The sequence below is a fragment of the Stigmatopora argus genome, chromosome 21 (genome assembly GCF_051989625.1).
Source record: "Stigmatopora argus isolate UIUO_Sarg chromosome 21, RoL_Sarg_1.0, whole genome shotgun sequence".
NCBI classification, from domain to species: domain Eukaryota; kingdom Metazoa; phylum Chordata; class Actinopteri; order Syngnathiformes; family Syngnathidae; genus Stigmatopora; species Stigmatopora argus.
In genome coordinates, this window is record NC_135407.1 from 10244035 (window position 1) to 10260335 (window position 16301).

The 16301-nt window shown below is 45.6% G+C and overlaps 2 protein-coding genes across 8 annotated transcripts in view; one reads left to right on the forward strand and one right to left on the reverse strand.

The window, feature by feature from the left end:
- The window catches only part of LOC144066887 (gonadotropin-releasing hormone II receptor-like), a 252259-nt gene that overhangs the window by 109800 nt on the left and 126158 nt on the right, over positions 1-16301 (reverse strand). The window lies entirely within an intron of this gene.
- LOC144066892 (triple functional domain protein-like) lies at positions 1357-16285 on the forward strand. 7 transcript variants are annotated; one of them, XM_077590312.1, is made up of 9 exons: positions 1370-11519; positions 11742-11787; positions 11856-11963; positions 13080-13149; positions 13231-13320; positions 13409-13501; positions 13813-13979; positions 14066-14246; positions 14577-16285. In XM_077590312.1, exons 2-6 carry the CDS (start codon positions 11744-11746, stop codon positions 13409-13411), a joined length of 315 nt encoding a protein of 104 aa, XP_077446438.1. In that variant the 5' UTR covers positions 1370-11519; positions 11742-11743; the 3' UTR covers positions 13412-13501; positions 13813-13979; positions 14066-14246; positions 14577-16285. The 7 variants fall into 7 exon arrangements, 6 of the variants coding, with proteins under 6 accessions (XP_077446436.1, XP_077446438.1, XP_077446435.1 ...); XR_013297768.1 differs by adding an exon at positions 14319-14413 and having other exon boundaries at positions 1371-11787; XM_077590309.1 differs by having other exon boundaries at positions 1371-11787; positions 14577-14701; positions 15635-16285.

The window sequence follows — 16301 nt, forward strand, 5'->3', positions numbered from 1 at the left end:
GCTGTTGAATGCGTTTCGGACATCGATCTTCATGATGATTGTGGGTGAGATCGAATGCTGGATGAATTCACGAACCGCATGTGAGATAATTGAACTTGTTGAACTTGACCACCACATGGTCAGACATGGAGAGCGGCGGGAGGATGTTGAGAGACGATACCGACGCACGTGAGTACCAGGTCCAGAAGAGACGGGCGTTGGTTACTGCGGAAGCGCGTCGGAGCTGCAACATGCTGTGTTAAAAAGCAGTTTTCAACTGTGTCGAGGAGTGCCTGATCGAACCGATCGCCTGATGAGCAGACAACATCGCTCCAGTCTATTGATGGTGCGTTGAAGTCGCCAATAATAAGGCAGTCTTGGTGTGATGAGACCGAGCGAATTGCACTGATTACGTGGTCGTCTTCGGCAGTAGCTTGTGGGGACCGGTAGACTCCCAAGATAGGCAGACAGACTCCACCCACAGTTATATTGCATCGCACAACCTCGAAGAAGTCGGTCTGTTGAGCAGCGGGAGGGAGAGGACAAAGGGAGGGCTTTAGCTCGCCCCTAGCATAGATGATAACTCCACCACCACGTCTGTCTCGTCTGTCGCGCCGGAAGGGGATGTAGTCCACCAGGTTTATCTCAGCATCGTGCACTAAAGAGCTTAGCCAAGTTTCAGTAATGACGATCATATCAGGCTTGAGTCTTGATACAATACTGAAGAGGTCACTGAACTTGGCGATCAAACTGCACGCGTCGGTGTAGATGATGACTAGGGGTGGGCCACCGCCATCTCTTGTTCCCTCACCGTCACCCAGTTGTTTTGAGTCTCTGTGGTCACCTTCAGTGGCGGGTGGATGTAGCTTGTCAGGGCTAGTTGGCCGTTGCGGATGCACAGACCTCTTTCGCCCTTCTGCCGCCTCGCTGCCAGCTCTGCTACAAGGTTGCGCCAGCGAATCCTCTCCCTCAAAGAGTACTCCTTCCGAAAATCCAGTTCGAGATCAGGCCATTGGATTTTCTTGGCGCTTGTTAAGAAGGTCTCGACTTCAGATGGAGTGCCAAGAGTCATCTTTAATGGACGGGGGCGCGCGTCAGCAGAGGATGGTGGCTCGCGTCCAAGCCTCACCGATCTTCCGAGTGAGAGAGATGCCCCGGGTGCCAGTGTCTCCAGGACCGACTTGATACAAAAAATGGCCAACTCGCGATCTTTCATCGCGCTGCCCACAGCTGGGAGTTCGGGCGACTCGGGAACACCATAGATTATCACACTCCTCTCGCGTTCCGACACTGCCTCTTTACTGGATCTCGCGAAAGCAGTTGGATTTGCAGGGGCTTGAGTTTCAGGCTCACAACTTTGCCTACCGATGACGTCACTGCCACCTGCGGTGTCTAAGCAGGCTGACACGTAGTCATGATCGGGCGCCTCGCCAGCGCTAAACTTCGCGGCTGAAGATTGCTTCGGAGCCTGTTAGGTCTTTTTTGCCTTCCTTTTCTTTACACTTACACTAAGCACTGGCTCCCCTCAAGGCTGTGTACTGAGTCCTCTTCTGTACTCCCTGTACACCTACGACTGTACACCCACCCACCAGTCTAACGCCATCATCAAATTCGCTGACGACACCACTGTGGTCGGACTCATCTCAGGAGGGGATGAGTCGGCTTACAGAGATGAGGTCAACAATTTGTCTTCGTGGTGCTCGGTAAATTCCTGGGGGTCCACGTCACGGACAAGCTCTCATGGTCTACAAACACCACGGCAGTGGTGAAGAAGGCTCAGACACGACTCCATTTCCTCAGGGTACTTAGGAAGAACAACTTGGGCTCCAATCTTCTGAGAACCTTCTATAGAACCACTGTAGAGAGCATCCTGGCGTACGGCATCACAGTGTGGTACGCTGGAAGCACGGCGGCAGACAAAAAGGCCATGCAGAAAGTGATTAACACTGCCCAGAGGATTGTCGGCTGCTCTCTGCCCTCACTTGAAGACATTGCCAGCCCTCGTTACCTCAGCAGAGCCAAGAACATCATAGGGGACCCTTACCACCCTGTTCACAATCTGTTCCAGCTGCTGCCCTCTGGCAGACGCTATAGGTCCCACAAAGCTCGGACAAATAGGCTTAAGGACAGTTTTTTCCCCACATCCATCAGACATCTAAACTCGCGCTAACATAACACACATTCCCTTCTGCGGTATATGAATAGATGTTTGGTTGGTGATCTGCCTCCTACTAGCTGACTTGAAGTAAGGTAAGTGGCAGACAGTGTGCGGTAATCGAGAGGTAAGCGACCTGTATCCACAACAGCGGAATGACAAATTACAAGTCCGTAACTTACACTTATTTAGGTCTTTTGCCGATTAAACGTAGCTTATGGAGAAGCACCATCAATTTCGTCACACGCAGTTTCTGCGTGTGATGACAAGTAGGCTTTTGTGTTGTGGTAATGACGACATGGCCTATGTCCGATTATTATTATTATTGGCATATGGCAATTTGCTGTCTGTTCCGCATACGTGCAGGGGGCAACAGGTAGACTCTGCGGCGTGGCTATGCATACAGAGCTCGCCTTTGATATCTCATCCAGCTTGATTTGCATCTCTGAGAAAGCTTGCTGCAGCTGGTCATACTTTTTCTGGAGATCTACAAAGCGATCCTCCCAGGAACTGCACTTACATGAGCAGGTAGGTGCAGCAGATGAACTTGGAGGTCTGTTATTTTTAGATCTTGTAGTCGCGGGCATTTGGAAGTTGAAAGGTCTGTTACGTAGGAGCGGAAAAACTTCTGCTAACAAGCTCATGCACGCACAATCAACTCTAAAGCTGATTGTTGAAGTTGTGATCTAAAGCTCAGTATTCAAAAAGCTCCGCGATGGCGTGGCAGCAATAGTAGTCCAACTCACTAGCTTTTCCCGGGCTGATTTTGATGAAATGTCGACAAGAGCTCAAGTGACAGCTGAGTCACATGACGGCGCTCCATCCTCATCTTTTGCACTACTGACGGTAAGTTCATGGTGTTTTTATGCTGTTACAGGAAAAATATTGGCGTTGACCATTTGTCTCCATCGCCATTCTACTTTCCAGCTTATTAATGCAGGATTGTGATGTTTGTGAGGCTTGACGATCTTTAATATGCGTGTATTTTGAATTCAAAGTTGGAAATTGCACAATGTCCGTGAGTCAAAGTGAGTTTGACAATGCTTTTTTCGATCGAAAATTTGTAATTTATTTTAGTTATTGATTATAACACGCACCCCATCTATTGGAATTAATTATATAGCAAAAATCTGCGTGTTATAATCGAGAAAATACGGTATGTTGTAGTACTTACTATTTGCTTCCGAAATTCAGCTTTACTGATATCAAACCAAGAAAATCTCCCGTGTTCAAGCTATGGCCTGCAAAAAAATATATTTTTTAATAAAAACAAAGCCACAACTTTATATCTCTCTCGCTCTCTCGAAAGGTGGTCTCTGAGACGTGAAATTCACACTTCTCAGCCTTGGCGAATAGGCGGTTCTCTAGGAGATGTTGCAACACCTGGCGCACATGCTGCACAGGCTCCTCGAGGCTGCATGAAAAAGTCAAGATCTCATCCAGATAAATAAATACAAATCGGTTGAGCATGTCCCAGAGGACGTCATTGATCAGGGACTGGGACACTCCTGGGGCATTGCAGAGCCCAAAAGGCATTACCAGGTATTCAAAATGTCCCTGGGGGGTGGAGAAGGCCGTCTTCCATTCGTCCCCCTCCCGAATCCGGACCAGATGGTAAGCATTACGGAGGTCTAACTTTGTAAAAATGCAAGAGCCGTGTAGCGGGGTAAAAGCCGAGTTAATGAGTGGCAACGGGTATCCGTTCCTGACCGTGATCTCATTCAGGGCTCGGTAGTCGACACGGGCGCAGTGAGCCGTCCTTCTTGTCGACAAAAAAAAACCTGCCCCGACGGGGGAGGAGGGAGGGGCGAATCTGTCCAGATGCCAGTGCCTGGGAGATGTAGTCATTCAGTGCCTCCCATTCCAGCCTGGAGATGTTGTAGATCCGGCGCCTAGGAAGAGAAGCACCGGGCAATAAGTCAATGGCACAGTCATAAGGGCGATGTGGGGGGAGTGCTGAGGCCTGGTCCTCGCTAAACACCCGATATCACTCGGGCACTGTTGATAGGTCAGGGGGGTCCTTCCTCGGCGGTGACACTCGGGGTAAGTGGGTTGCCTGGAGGCACTTGGTGTGGCATGCCGGGGTCCAGGCTACCACGTTGGGTCCCCCCCAGTCGATCACCGGATTGTGCTGTCTTAACCATGGTAGGCCCAGAACATTAGTCGCCTCCGGGCAGTCCAAGATGGAGAAGCACGCCATCTCCCGGTGGTTACCGGATAGGCGGAGTAGAACAGGGTCCGTCCGTCGCTCCACTCTGCCTAGGGTATGGAGAAGAAAGTACACTCACACTTGGATGCATTTAAGGTAAGTTTCCACCTCTTGCTCCACCCGACTATGGCATCTACCGCAGTTTGAAGTTGTTGTTCTTGGGCAGTCTCCAGTTGCGGCGCTTGGGTGTAAGATGCCACGTCATCTGCAAAGAGGCTGCTGTGTACGCCACTGGGCAGGGTCTTCGTGAGGTCATTCACGTATATCAAGAAGAGTATTGGCAAGATGACCGACCCTTGTGGTACCCCCTGGCGAAAGATCCCAATCTTACTTCTCTGTCTGCCGAATGTGACAAAGTTGACTCGGTTGGATAGCCAGCTCTGCACCCACCTGACAACGGTGTGTGGTAGCCCCACTCGGGTCATTTTCCAGAGTAGAGCATCCCGCCAAACCTTGTCGTATGCCTTGCTGAAATCGAACAGCGCCAGCATCGTTCTTTGCATTGGCTTGGCCTGGAAACCGTCGCTGATTGTTTGTGAAAGTCGTAGGAGTTGGTCTTCAGTGCTCCTTTGCGGCCGGAAACCGGATTGCTCTGGTGTCAGGAACCCTTCTCTTTCCAGGTGGTAGATCAATCTGTTGGTCACCATACGTTCCATAACCTTTCCCATTGCTGAGGTTCGGCATATACCGCACCGAAGGGTGCTGCCTTCAGCCACAGCCACTGCTGGGATGAAATGGTGGAAGAACCAGTCCTCAAATACAGCAAGTGTCGCCCATGCCTTCTTGTTTGACATCCAGATAATGGGGAGAGAGCTTTTCGTCACGTTCTTCAGGGCTCGAGGGTTAGCTGCCCGGTAAACTAGCAGCGGCTTCAGCTTGTAGCTCCCTTCAGCATTCTCCCCGAGCATTAAGGTTAGGCGATCTTTAGCCGTTTTATATCCGGGCATAGTCTTCTCCTCACGGCTAATGTAGGTCTTCTCTGGCATTTTCTTCCAAAAAAGACCAGTTTCGTCGACATTGAAGATCTGCTTAGCCGAATAGCCACCCTCCTCAATGATCTCCTTTAACACTTGGGGGAATCGCTCGGCAGCCTCTTTGTCCGCGGATGCTGCCTCTCCGGACACGGACACATGGTGGAGATTAGCCCTCTTTTTGAAACGGAAAAACCACCCGTTGCTGGCAGAAAACGTTTCTTTGGCAGCGCTTTCCCCAGCCTTAGCCTTGACATCCTCAAAGAGAGATTTGTCTTTCTCCTGAATGAGCATAAGGCTCAGAGGAATACGCCGCTGCTGTTGATACTCGAGCAAAATGATGAGAAGTTTCTCCACCTCTTCCATGATTTTCCCTCTTCTTTTGCTAATAATCGTCGATTGCATCGGCACTGCACTTTTCACGTGTGCCATTATACGATCTCTGTTTATAAATGGTACTGACGGTCGATCGATTCAAATATTACGCCCGTGCAACGCTCACCATTTTCTCGCCCGCATCAAGCTTCTTTATTATTGCCACTTTTGTTTCAAATGAAATGGCTTGCCTCTTCCTTGCATTACCATCCTCACTAGAAGCCTTTCTCTTTTCACCAACCATATTCAATGTAATGGATGCACAAGATATTTGATGATAAAAATGAAAAAGGTTCTTTGCGCACTGGAGATGCGTTCAAAATACGTCACGCACTTACGGAACTTACGCACTGCAACGAACTGGGCAGAGGAAGGTAGATGCTGGGTGAGCTGCGCTCCCACAGCGCCAGGCGTCGGTATTAGCGGCGGAACGAAGCACTACTCTGAAAAAGGCGCGAAATACAAAATTGGACTTACAAACATTTTTCGACTTAAACGCAATTTGCAGACGTTCGTATGTACCATTGTTCGTAAGTAGGGGAGCATCTGTATATAGACGTGGCGGCACTCGTTACCCATTAGCCGTCTCAGGGCGGCAGCTTGAACTTCCTCAGGTTTCTCGTAACACAAAGTCCTCAAATTCAGCACGAAAAACGTCCCAGTTCTTTGCCAAATCCCCGGACATCTGCATGCCCTCCGGTGCCGGAATCGTACCGCTTGCTATTGCTTTAGTTTTTTTAGCCAGCCACTCCTGACACCATGTTTCAGATCGTGTCTTTATTAGAATGGCAACAAACAACAGCGCATGGCATTATGGGTAGAACTGAGAATTTGTTAAAGTGATGACCCACTAGGTGTCACTATACATTACTGTAATCTGTAACAGTGACTTGAACTTATTCACCCACATGTCTGAGGCCTTCAGGTCAGCCACTTCTGCTTCAAAATCTCTGACGGAGACACCTGGGATGTAATTCAGGTCGGCTGTGTTCAGTGAACACTCGTTTGGATGGGTGATGAACTTAAAAAGATGAGTGTGCTCACGAAATTCTCCAAAGCGTGCTTTGAAGGACGGTAGGAAACTGGGTGTGCAGCCAGCTAGCTGGTGGAGATCAAGGTTTTGAATGGGCTCACTTGCTGTGCATGCATCTTTAAACTGGCTCAGTTTTTCAAAATGTAGTAAACGACCTGTTTCAAGATCCGTGATGAAAAGCTCCAGCTTGTTTTCAAAAGCAAATACAGCTTGTTGAATTCCAACGCCTTGCATTTTCACGTTGAGTTGGTTCAGCTGTTCAGTCAGATCTACGATATAGTAAAACTTGAGGAGCCACTCTGTGTCGGCTAGCTCAGGATGCCTGACGCCTTTCATTTCAAGGAAAGTCCGGATTTCGTTCAGGCAAGCCGCAAAACTGCTAAGCACCTTCCCTCTTGACAACCAACGCACATTGCTGTGCCAAAGCAGACCAGGATAGTTATTTACAACTTCATCCAGCAGTGTTTTAAACTGGCGATCATTTAAGGCTCGGGCAACAATAAAGTTGATCACATGAATGACCAGCGACATCACTTCGCCAAACGGCCTGTCACACATCTGAGCACAAAGTGCCTCCTGGTGTATAATGCAATGGAAACTTAAGATGGGTCTATTTTCATGTTCACGGAGAAGCGCCACAAATCCTTTGTTTTTCCCCACCATACACGGAGCACCATCAGTACACACACAAGTTTATCCATAAGTAGACTTTTTTCTTGAGCAAACTCCATGAAAGATGTGAATAAATCCTCACCTTTTGTGGACCCTTTTAATGGCAGAAAAGCAAAACTTTCTTCGCGCAGTGTCACCAACAGCATATCTTGCAATCACGCTGAATTGCGACAAATGGCTCACGTCTGTTGACTCCTCCAAAGCCAGAGAAAAGAACGGCGTTCCATTTATGTCCTTCACTTGCGTTTCCTCCACTTTGTTTGCCATCACGATGGTACGATCATGAACAGTTCTTGCCGATAGAGGCATGTCTTGTATCCGTTTGATTATCTTGTCTTTGTTCGGAAGATCATCAAAAAGTTCATTGGCTACATCCAGCATGAACGTTTTAGCATACTCTCCATCTGTGAATGGTTTTCCATTCCTCACTATTGTTAAAGAACCAGCAAAGCTAGCCGAATTATAGTCACCTTGCCGGGTCCATACACGGAGTTGCTGCTGGCTAGCTTGCACCCTGCTCAGAAGCTCTTGGCACGCTTTCTTTCTGCTGTTTCCCGCAGGGTATTTTAATGCGAAGGTAGCGTGGCGCTTGTCGAACTGCCGCTTTACATTCGACCGTTTTAACGATGTAAGTTTATTAGTAATATAAATGGATTGCCTGGAGGCACTTGGTGTGGCATGCTGGGCTCCAGGCTACCACGTTGGGTCCCCCCCAGTCGATCACCGGATTGTGCCGTCTTAACCATGGTAGGCCCAGAACAATAGTCTCCTCCGGGCAGTCCAAGATGTAGAATCAGCCATCTCCTGGTGGTTACCGGATAGGCGGAGTAGTACAGGGTCTGTCCGTCGCTCCACTCTGCCTAGGGTACGCCCATCCAGTGCCGTTATATTTAGTGGTCTCTCTATAGCCCGAGTCCCGATGCCCAGCTTGGCGGCCACGGAGCGGTCGATGAAACTCGTCCGCACCGCAGTCGATCAAAGCAGTGGTGTTGTGATCTCTTCCCCCCCAGGAAAGAGATGCTGGTAATACAAATCGACGGGAGGATTCCCCAATGGCCAGGCTCACCATGACCTCCCTTCCTACTGGTGAGCCTTTGCTTTTACCGGGCGGGCAGGGCATGATAGCGAGAGATGGCCCCCCTTGCCGCAATGGAAGCATAGGAAAAGCCGGCTGCGTCGTGAGCGTTCCTCCTCAGACACTCCAGCGCGACCTATTTGCATAGGTTCTGACGTCACCACAGGAGGGGGAGGCGCAGCCGCTGCGGGGGAACCTGGAAGCAGGCGCCGAAGTCCAATCATGGCGCCCACCTGCCAGTCACCTCGCCACTGCCCTTGTTGTCTCTGTAGTTGGCTGTCGATCCGGATGGCCAATTCCACGAGCGCGTCGAGGGACGCTGGTTCGTCTCGGATCGCCAGCTCCTCCCGCATCTCCACATTCAGCCCCCCCCCAGAAATGCGTCCTGGAGGGCGCAGTCATTAAAGCCGCTTCCGGCAGCTAAGATGCGGAACTCCACAGAATATCTTGCGACGCTCCGGACGCCTTGTCTGAGAGCTCTTAAGCGCCCGGCTGCCTCCCGGCCGCCCACCGGGTGGTCGAAAACCCTTCGCATCTCTGCGGTAAATACGTCGTAGGAGGTACAAATGTGGGAGCCCTGCTCCCATTCGGCGCTCGCCCAGGCCAGGGCTTCATCACGAAGGCAGCCGATCAGGTAAGCGATCTTGGCTCGGTCAGAGGTGTAGGTGAGGCTTTGTTGTTCAAACACCAACCGGCATTGAACCAAGAACTGCCGGCATGCGCCGAGATTTCCACCGTAGGAGGCGGGTGGGTGGCATTAGGTTCGCGGCGCGGTGATATCGGTGTTACCTGGGGAGTGGCTGGGGTTGGCTGTGCACATGGTGAGTGAGGCAAGGGCGTTAGTTGTGCCCGTATGGCATCTAGGGTCTGAGCCATGCTCGACACCTCAGTCAAGAGGTAGATTATAGCTTGAGTGTGCTGGTCCACGACCTGCGAAGGTGGGTCGGTGGGGGCTTGGTCTGCGCCCGCGGGGTCCATTCTGGCTGGATCGTGCTGTTACGATCGTGGGGGGAGGACCCCAAAGCAGGCGAGGGTACGAGTCTGGTTCGTTCAAATCTTTATTTCGATCGTCCGCGAGGCGGGCGAGCACAAGAGGGTACGACGCAGGCGGGTCGTAAGCCGTAGCGGGTAGGTCGGCGTGGTCGTTGTCCTTGGTCCATGAACCGTAGTCGTGGTCCTTGGTCCGTGATCCGTGGTCGTTGTCCTTGGTCCGTGATCTGTGGTCGTAGGGGGCAGAGCGTGGTCGGAATCCTGGGTGTAAACAACAGGTCGAGTATCAATAAGGCAGGTAGGTAAAACGCGGGACGGTACCTCACAGTATTCTGTTTGACGAACCAGCAGCATGGTCATGTTCCTGGTGGGCTTAAATACTCCTTGTAGGGTAATGACTCACACCTGGCAGCACTCGAGTCATTAGGGGCTGGACCTGTGATTGGGTGACTGGCGCAACCAGCCACCAGTCTAGTCTGGGGCCTGGCACTTCTTGTCCTTAATCGCGTCCTTCTGCTTCAGGATGGTGCATATTGTTGAAGTATTCCTCTCGTATTGCAAACTCCGTGACACGTACACCACTCATATTTTTCAATTATTTCGCGCTAATATTGATAGACCTTGTTCGCCTTTTCTTTGCACAACTCTTAATTTCACCTGTTTGCTTTGGATCAATTTTTGTTCACTTGTTATGATTCATTGACTAACGGGGGAAAATCACGTTAAAATGCAACGCTCCGCCCAGTGCTCGGAGATATCAGTATACACAAGAGATGCGGCAAAAAAGACAGTGCGCTAAAATCATAAACAGCCTCTCATGTCTTGGCCACCTGGCTTTCTCGTATCGCAAGGTAAATATTTGCTCGAAATTTTACTCGTATCTCAAATTGCTCGTATGTCGAGATACCACTGTACCACAAAAATTGTAAAAGTGCAACCTTGAACAAAGTATGCATGTGGGAATTTTAATTCAAATTTTATCTGTGAAATTGCAATGATTCTGAGAATGTGAGTAGTCACTGAGGTTCACTTCTGGGATTGACCCACTTTACCTGAAAACTATGAAAAAATCATAATTTACATTGACCTGCAACCTTGAACAAAAAGTACGCATGTAGCATTTTTTTATTCCAATCGTCTCAAAATTTAATATGTCAAACTGCATAATTTTGAGGTTGAAAGTAGTCAGGGAGGTGTACTACTAGGACTGATCCACCTTGGTTGGAAACTGAAAAATTCTTCATTTAAAGTAACTCAAACATGAGTCCTGCTACCTTGAACAACGTACGCATGTAGCAATTTTAATTTCAATTTTCTCTAAATTTAATTCGTGAAATTGCATAAATTTGTTTGAGTCTTCAGGGACATTTGCTACCAAGATTGACCCATGTTGCCTGGAAACTGAAAAAAAATCTTTATTTACAGTCCCACAAAAATGGGACCAGCAAATTTGAACAAAGTACACGTAGCAATTTTTATTCCAATTTTCTCATTTAATCCGTGAAATTGCATTATTTTATGTATGTGATTAGTCATGGAGGTCTGCCAGGATTTACCCACCTTGCCTGGAAATTACAAAAAAAAAAAATGATTTACAGTACTGCAAAAATGGGAACTGCAACCTTGAACAAACAACGCATATAGCAACCAACCGCAACCCTTTCGAGGATGTGCGGTATGGAGGATGAAATGGAAAAAAGGGGGGATTCACATAATATTGTACTCGCGTAGTGAAGTGGGTATTTTTTTAATCGTGACATTTTATTTCATTTTTAAATAATGAAAATTCTGTATCTAAATGGTGCAGTTTTTTTTACTGTTGAGAGTATTTTTAAAAGTTTAAAAGCACTACATGCACACGAAGTCAGCCGCTGTTTCAACACTTCTGTTTTGAATGGAATTACCGTAATGCTTGTATTCAGCGGGCGGGCTATTTTGAGCGTCCGCTCATTTGACCACAAAAAAATGAATGTCCGCTGGCTTGACCGCAGTGAAATTTGAAATGGATGTCATTCCTGACACAAGATAAACACAGAAAAAAAATCTGCTTCCAAAAAAAGGTATGTGGCTCATTATCCATTTGTGAATTATGTAGTATCATTTAACAAGTAGGATTTTTTTTATTATTATTCATAGCGGTTTTGTTTTTCTGAATGGAAGATGTAAATGCCAAGAATATCCCTTATTTTCAATTGTAAATGTCCTCACCCATGCCTACTTTGCTTTATCAGTCCCTAGCACATTCATGCCTTTTTTAATTTTTATCATGTTCATTGTAGCAGAGATGATTCGAGCAGACGCGTGCAAGGCCTGGTGTAGCGCATTGACGTAAGTTTCTTTTCTTTTTCCATTTTATTTTAGACAATCTAACAAAGTGATTTGTGTGGCATTGGCAGATTTTCACATGGGCGATGCGGACCAACCAATAGGATCCCTCCAGGAAACAGCAAAATGCAACACGTCAACTTTGGGAACCTGCTGGACCTATATGAATTCCACCACAAGTAAACAGTGACTTTACACTAAAAATGAAACCTAAAGCCTCTTATGTCAAAGTTTGGTGTGTTTATATTTTCTAAAGAGTTGACAAATCTTAATAAATGAGGCTGCTCTTGGTAAATTCTTAAAACATTGCCTTACCTAAGGCAAGATTTTTTTAATATGCATGTTCTTATTTAATGAGACTCATAAATCTTTGATGTTAATACAGACGCTCCCCGACTCACGAATGAGTTGCGTTCCGAGCGATTGTTTGTAAGGTGAATTTGTTCGTAAGTTGCTCAGTGCTATATTTTGTATTATAATTTATGTGTAAGGCCTATATAAGTATATTGAAGGTTTATATACATATGTTTAAGGCTTGTATAAGTAACACACAGTATGTACATGTATGTAATAAGATAAATAAAATGAAGTTTAATTTACTTTTGGAAGATGTACTCGATGCTTAGGGAGATGGAGGAGGAGGAGGATTTTATATCATAAGAGGGTCTTCGTCGTCGCTGGAATGGGCTTCAAAATTTACTTCCTCCTCCGTAACTTCAATGTTGGAAGAAGTTGAGGGTCGAGGAGAAGAAGATGAGGGTTGATGAGTATCTTCCTTGGAAGATTTACTAGAAACTGGCCGAAAGAGGCGATCTAACGCCGATTGCACAGTTTTCTTTTTTTTTTTTTCATTATAAATGATGAGGTAGCACTGTATGGCATCATTCAATTGATTTGCAACTTCTGTGTAACGTTTAATATTTGGGTCTTGCTGCTCGAAGAGTGCAATGGCTTTATCTATGAGCGAAAACCCCTCAGCCAAGAGTTTCGTCTCGAATTTCTTCATGGGGACAGGCGTTTCTTCTTCCTCCTCCTCCTCGACATGTTGCTGAGCCTCCTCCCTCTCACAGCGCCAAGCGTCGGTATTAGCGGCGGAAAGAAACACTACTCGGAAAAAGGCGCGCAATACAAAATCTAACTTACAGCATCTCTTTCCGAACATGTTTCGACATATGCCCTATGCGCAGACATGTTCGTATGTACCGTTGTTCATAAGTCGAATGTTCGTAAGTAGGGGAGCGTCTGTATATGCCATTCACTTTTTCAAATGTATTTATTAACCAACTCTTTTTCAGCACCTTTCTCAAAGAACTGGAGAAATATGAACACATGCCTGAGGAGTTTGGATGCTGCTTTGTCACATGGGTATTTAGTGCTTTATCCATAACCACTATCCCGATGATATTTGACCCATAATGATTCCATAACAATTTATCTCGTTTGTAGGCTGTGAAGTTTCAGTTCTATGTGGATTATTGCAAGAACCATCCACGATCCTCTAAGCTCAACATGGTGCATTCTCGGAACTATTTTGATGTAAGTTAAATATCAAACTGATCAAAACTTGACTTCAGGACACAAATTTTCATGATCTAAGTATTTTCTCTCTCTCTGTGTTAAACAGTAAATTCAGCAAAAACACCAATTGCCAAAAACGATCACCTCCTACCTGCTGAAGCCTGTACAGATAATCTAAAAATATCCACTTGTGCTCAAGGTAAGTCCAAAAATGGTGGTAAGATTTTAGTATTCTTCAGTAAACCAACATTAATTGCATTCTTTACATACTGATATGTGACATTCAGCAAAACCACCACTTCCAAAGGTGTCTGATTAAACAACAATACAGTGGTACCTTGAGATACGAGCTTAAGGCGTTCCGGGACTGAGCTACTATGTCGATTTACTCGTATCTTAAATCAACGTTTCCCATAGAAATGAACAAAAATAATAATTGGCTCCAACCCTATGAAAAAAAAACCAAAACCAGGATATTGCAACGGGATTTTTTTTTAATTTGTTATACAGGTAATTGGCAAACTGAGATTCTGTGGAAGCATGTTATTAATGCTCTTCATTTATTTTGAACCTCCTGGAGAGTTGTGAGAGGAATAGCAAGCTCCAGGAAGCCGTGGAGGTGATGCTTAGCATTTCCAAGGCAATCAATGATGCCATGCATCTTTCCTTGGTGCATGGTAAGTGAACACTTGGCAAGATGGCCACACATTTGCTTTTCATTGATGTATCATTTTCTTACATTGCCTACTTTACCCTTCTTCAGGGTTTGACGAGAGCATCAAAGAGGAGCTGCTCCTGGAGGAGTCCTTCAAGGTGTGGGATTCCAAGTCACCCTTCCGAATGTGCAGGATAAGGCACCTCTTTCTCTTGGAGAAGAGCTTGGTTTTCTACAAGGTGGCCAAGGACACCAAGGGAAAGTGCGAAGTCTGAAGAGAAAACTTCATGTGAGTAATCCTTTACACCATTTTTATATGTGAACAAAATCTGTGAAAATGAAAATCCCATTGACTCCTCAGCTCTTTAAACTAAATGTGATAGAGCACGTGGAGGGAATCCCCGCAAGTTTGCATTTTTGATGTGTTGCACATTGAACAACATCATTGTTCTCAAGGTTAGGTGCTCTTCGCTCTCTTTGAAAATAAATCAGAAAACAAATACGTATTGTAACGCTTAGAGTAATTGAAATTCCAGCGAATAGTTTAGGATGCTTATGTGGTTCTCAAAAGTGGTCTAAAAGGCCACATTTTACTTTTGCCTGTCTTCCAAATCAATAGGCATCCACTGTTAAGACCAAACTGGAATGGATCGAGCACATCCAAAAGCTGATCCATGAACACACCAACTTCCTGGGGGCAGGACTGAAGAAGCCTCTTTATATTCCTAAATTCAAGCACCAGAGGTATTTAAGTACACTCTTACAATATACAGGCACTTTTTGGTTTAGGTCTAGACACTAAAAGTGGTGTTATGAGTCATGACTGAGTCGACTTATGTTTTTTTTTTAAACGAGCCATTGTCTTACAGTTTTTTTTTCTTTTGACTTAAAATGTTTGCGCAGTGTACTTGACCCAACTGGTTCTGCAATAGAAAATAGTTTGGTCAATAGTTAACAGTTTTTTGAAAAAACAAAGACGAATTACAGCTGCTTTCTTGGCCTTCCCATTTGACGTGTCTAATGACTTGTTATAATTCCTGCATTCCAGCCTATGTGCCAATTTTGGATACGATGCAGCCGTAAGTAATAAAGAATTGAAGTTATTGCAGCACTGCCTATTTGCTTAAATCAAACTGGAATTTTCAAGATTTGGGACTGAAATTTCTGAGATTTGACTTCATGCTTAGAGTGGTTTTTAATCATTACAAAACTTTTTTGTAAGTATATTTCTAGAGGGTGGCCTCACAGGTCTGGGATTGAAGGTTCGATCCCAGGTGGGTGCCTACTGTGTAGAGTTTGCATCTTCTCCCCGGGCTTGCATGGGTTTTCTCTGGGTACCCCGGTTTTGAAAACTATAAATTGCCCCTAGGTATGAGTGTGAGCGTGAATGGTTGTCCATCTCCATGCGGCCTGCGATTGGCTGACCACAGGTTTAGGGTATCTATCCCCTGACATATTTAGCTGAGATTTGCTCCAGCACCCCCTCAAATCTGTGGGGATAAGCCATACAGAAAATGTAAGAATTTATTTCAAGAAGTACAGGGACCTGCTTTAATGTTTTGAGATTAGGATTTGATAGTAATTTGTTGTTTACACATACGTTCATCATGTCACTTACTGCCTGGTTAATATAGATTAATAACAGAATTTAAGAGGTGTTGTTTATTGTGTTTTAAGGGGTGAAGAACATTTGAGAGTCAAGGTGAAAGCAGTGAACTACAGTGGCCGAGAGTCGCTCCATGAGCCCGCCTCCAATAAGATTGGGGATTGCCACATGATGACACCCGACCTAAAGCTTGCATCAAGAAACAGAGGCATTCTCAGTTATTCAACCAAACAAAGAACACTTGGAAAAAAAGAAAGTCACCTTTAATTTGAATTAATTAAATGTTTGTATTTTAAATATTTTAGACATGTAACTTATTGCTTGTGGACAGTCATATGTTGTTAAATATATTTGGAGCGTATGGAACAAAAGAAAGTCACCTTTAAATTGAATATTTTTGTATCCCCTTCCCCCTATTGTACAGTTCATATGATTGATTACAGACGTAATATTGTATCTGTTCAATCATTATGTACATAATTGTTAAATATTTTAAAAGAAATTTGGGTGTGGGTGGGGTGGTGTTCACCAACACAATTGATATTACTTTATTATTTGATTATACTGCATTAAAATACAAGTTACATATAATACATATATTTTTCTTGTTCATCAACGATCTACTCATTTAAAATTCTGGAAAATGCAGAGAGTAACACGACCCTTTGGTTCTTTAACAGAAAATGCACTTTGTTTTGTTGCTCAATAAATTATTGTTTTAAGATGATTGCTCTTTCA

Excerpts from the sequence above, each read along its gene's own strand:
- LOC144066892 (XM_077590307.1), top strand. The coding sequence starts at position 11,705 with ATGCCTTTTTTAATTTTTATCATGTTCATTGTAGCAGAGATGATTCGA. Across the intron at positions 11,788-11,855 it reads GCCTGGTGTAGCGCATTGAC|ATTTTCACATGGGCGATGCG; the intron begins GTAAGTTTCTTT and ends TGGCATTGGCAG. Across the intron at positions 13,150-13,230 it reads GATGCTGCTTTGTCACATGG|GCTGTGAAGTTTCAGTTCTA; the intron begins GTATTTAGTGCT and ends TCTCGTTTGTAG.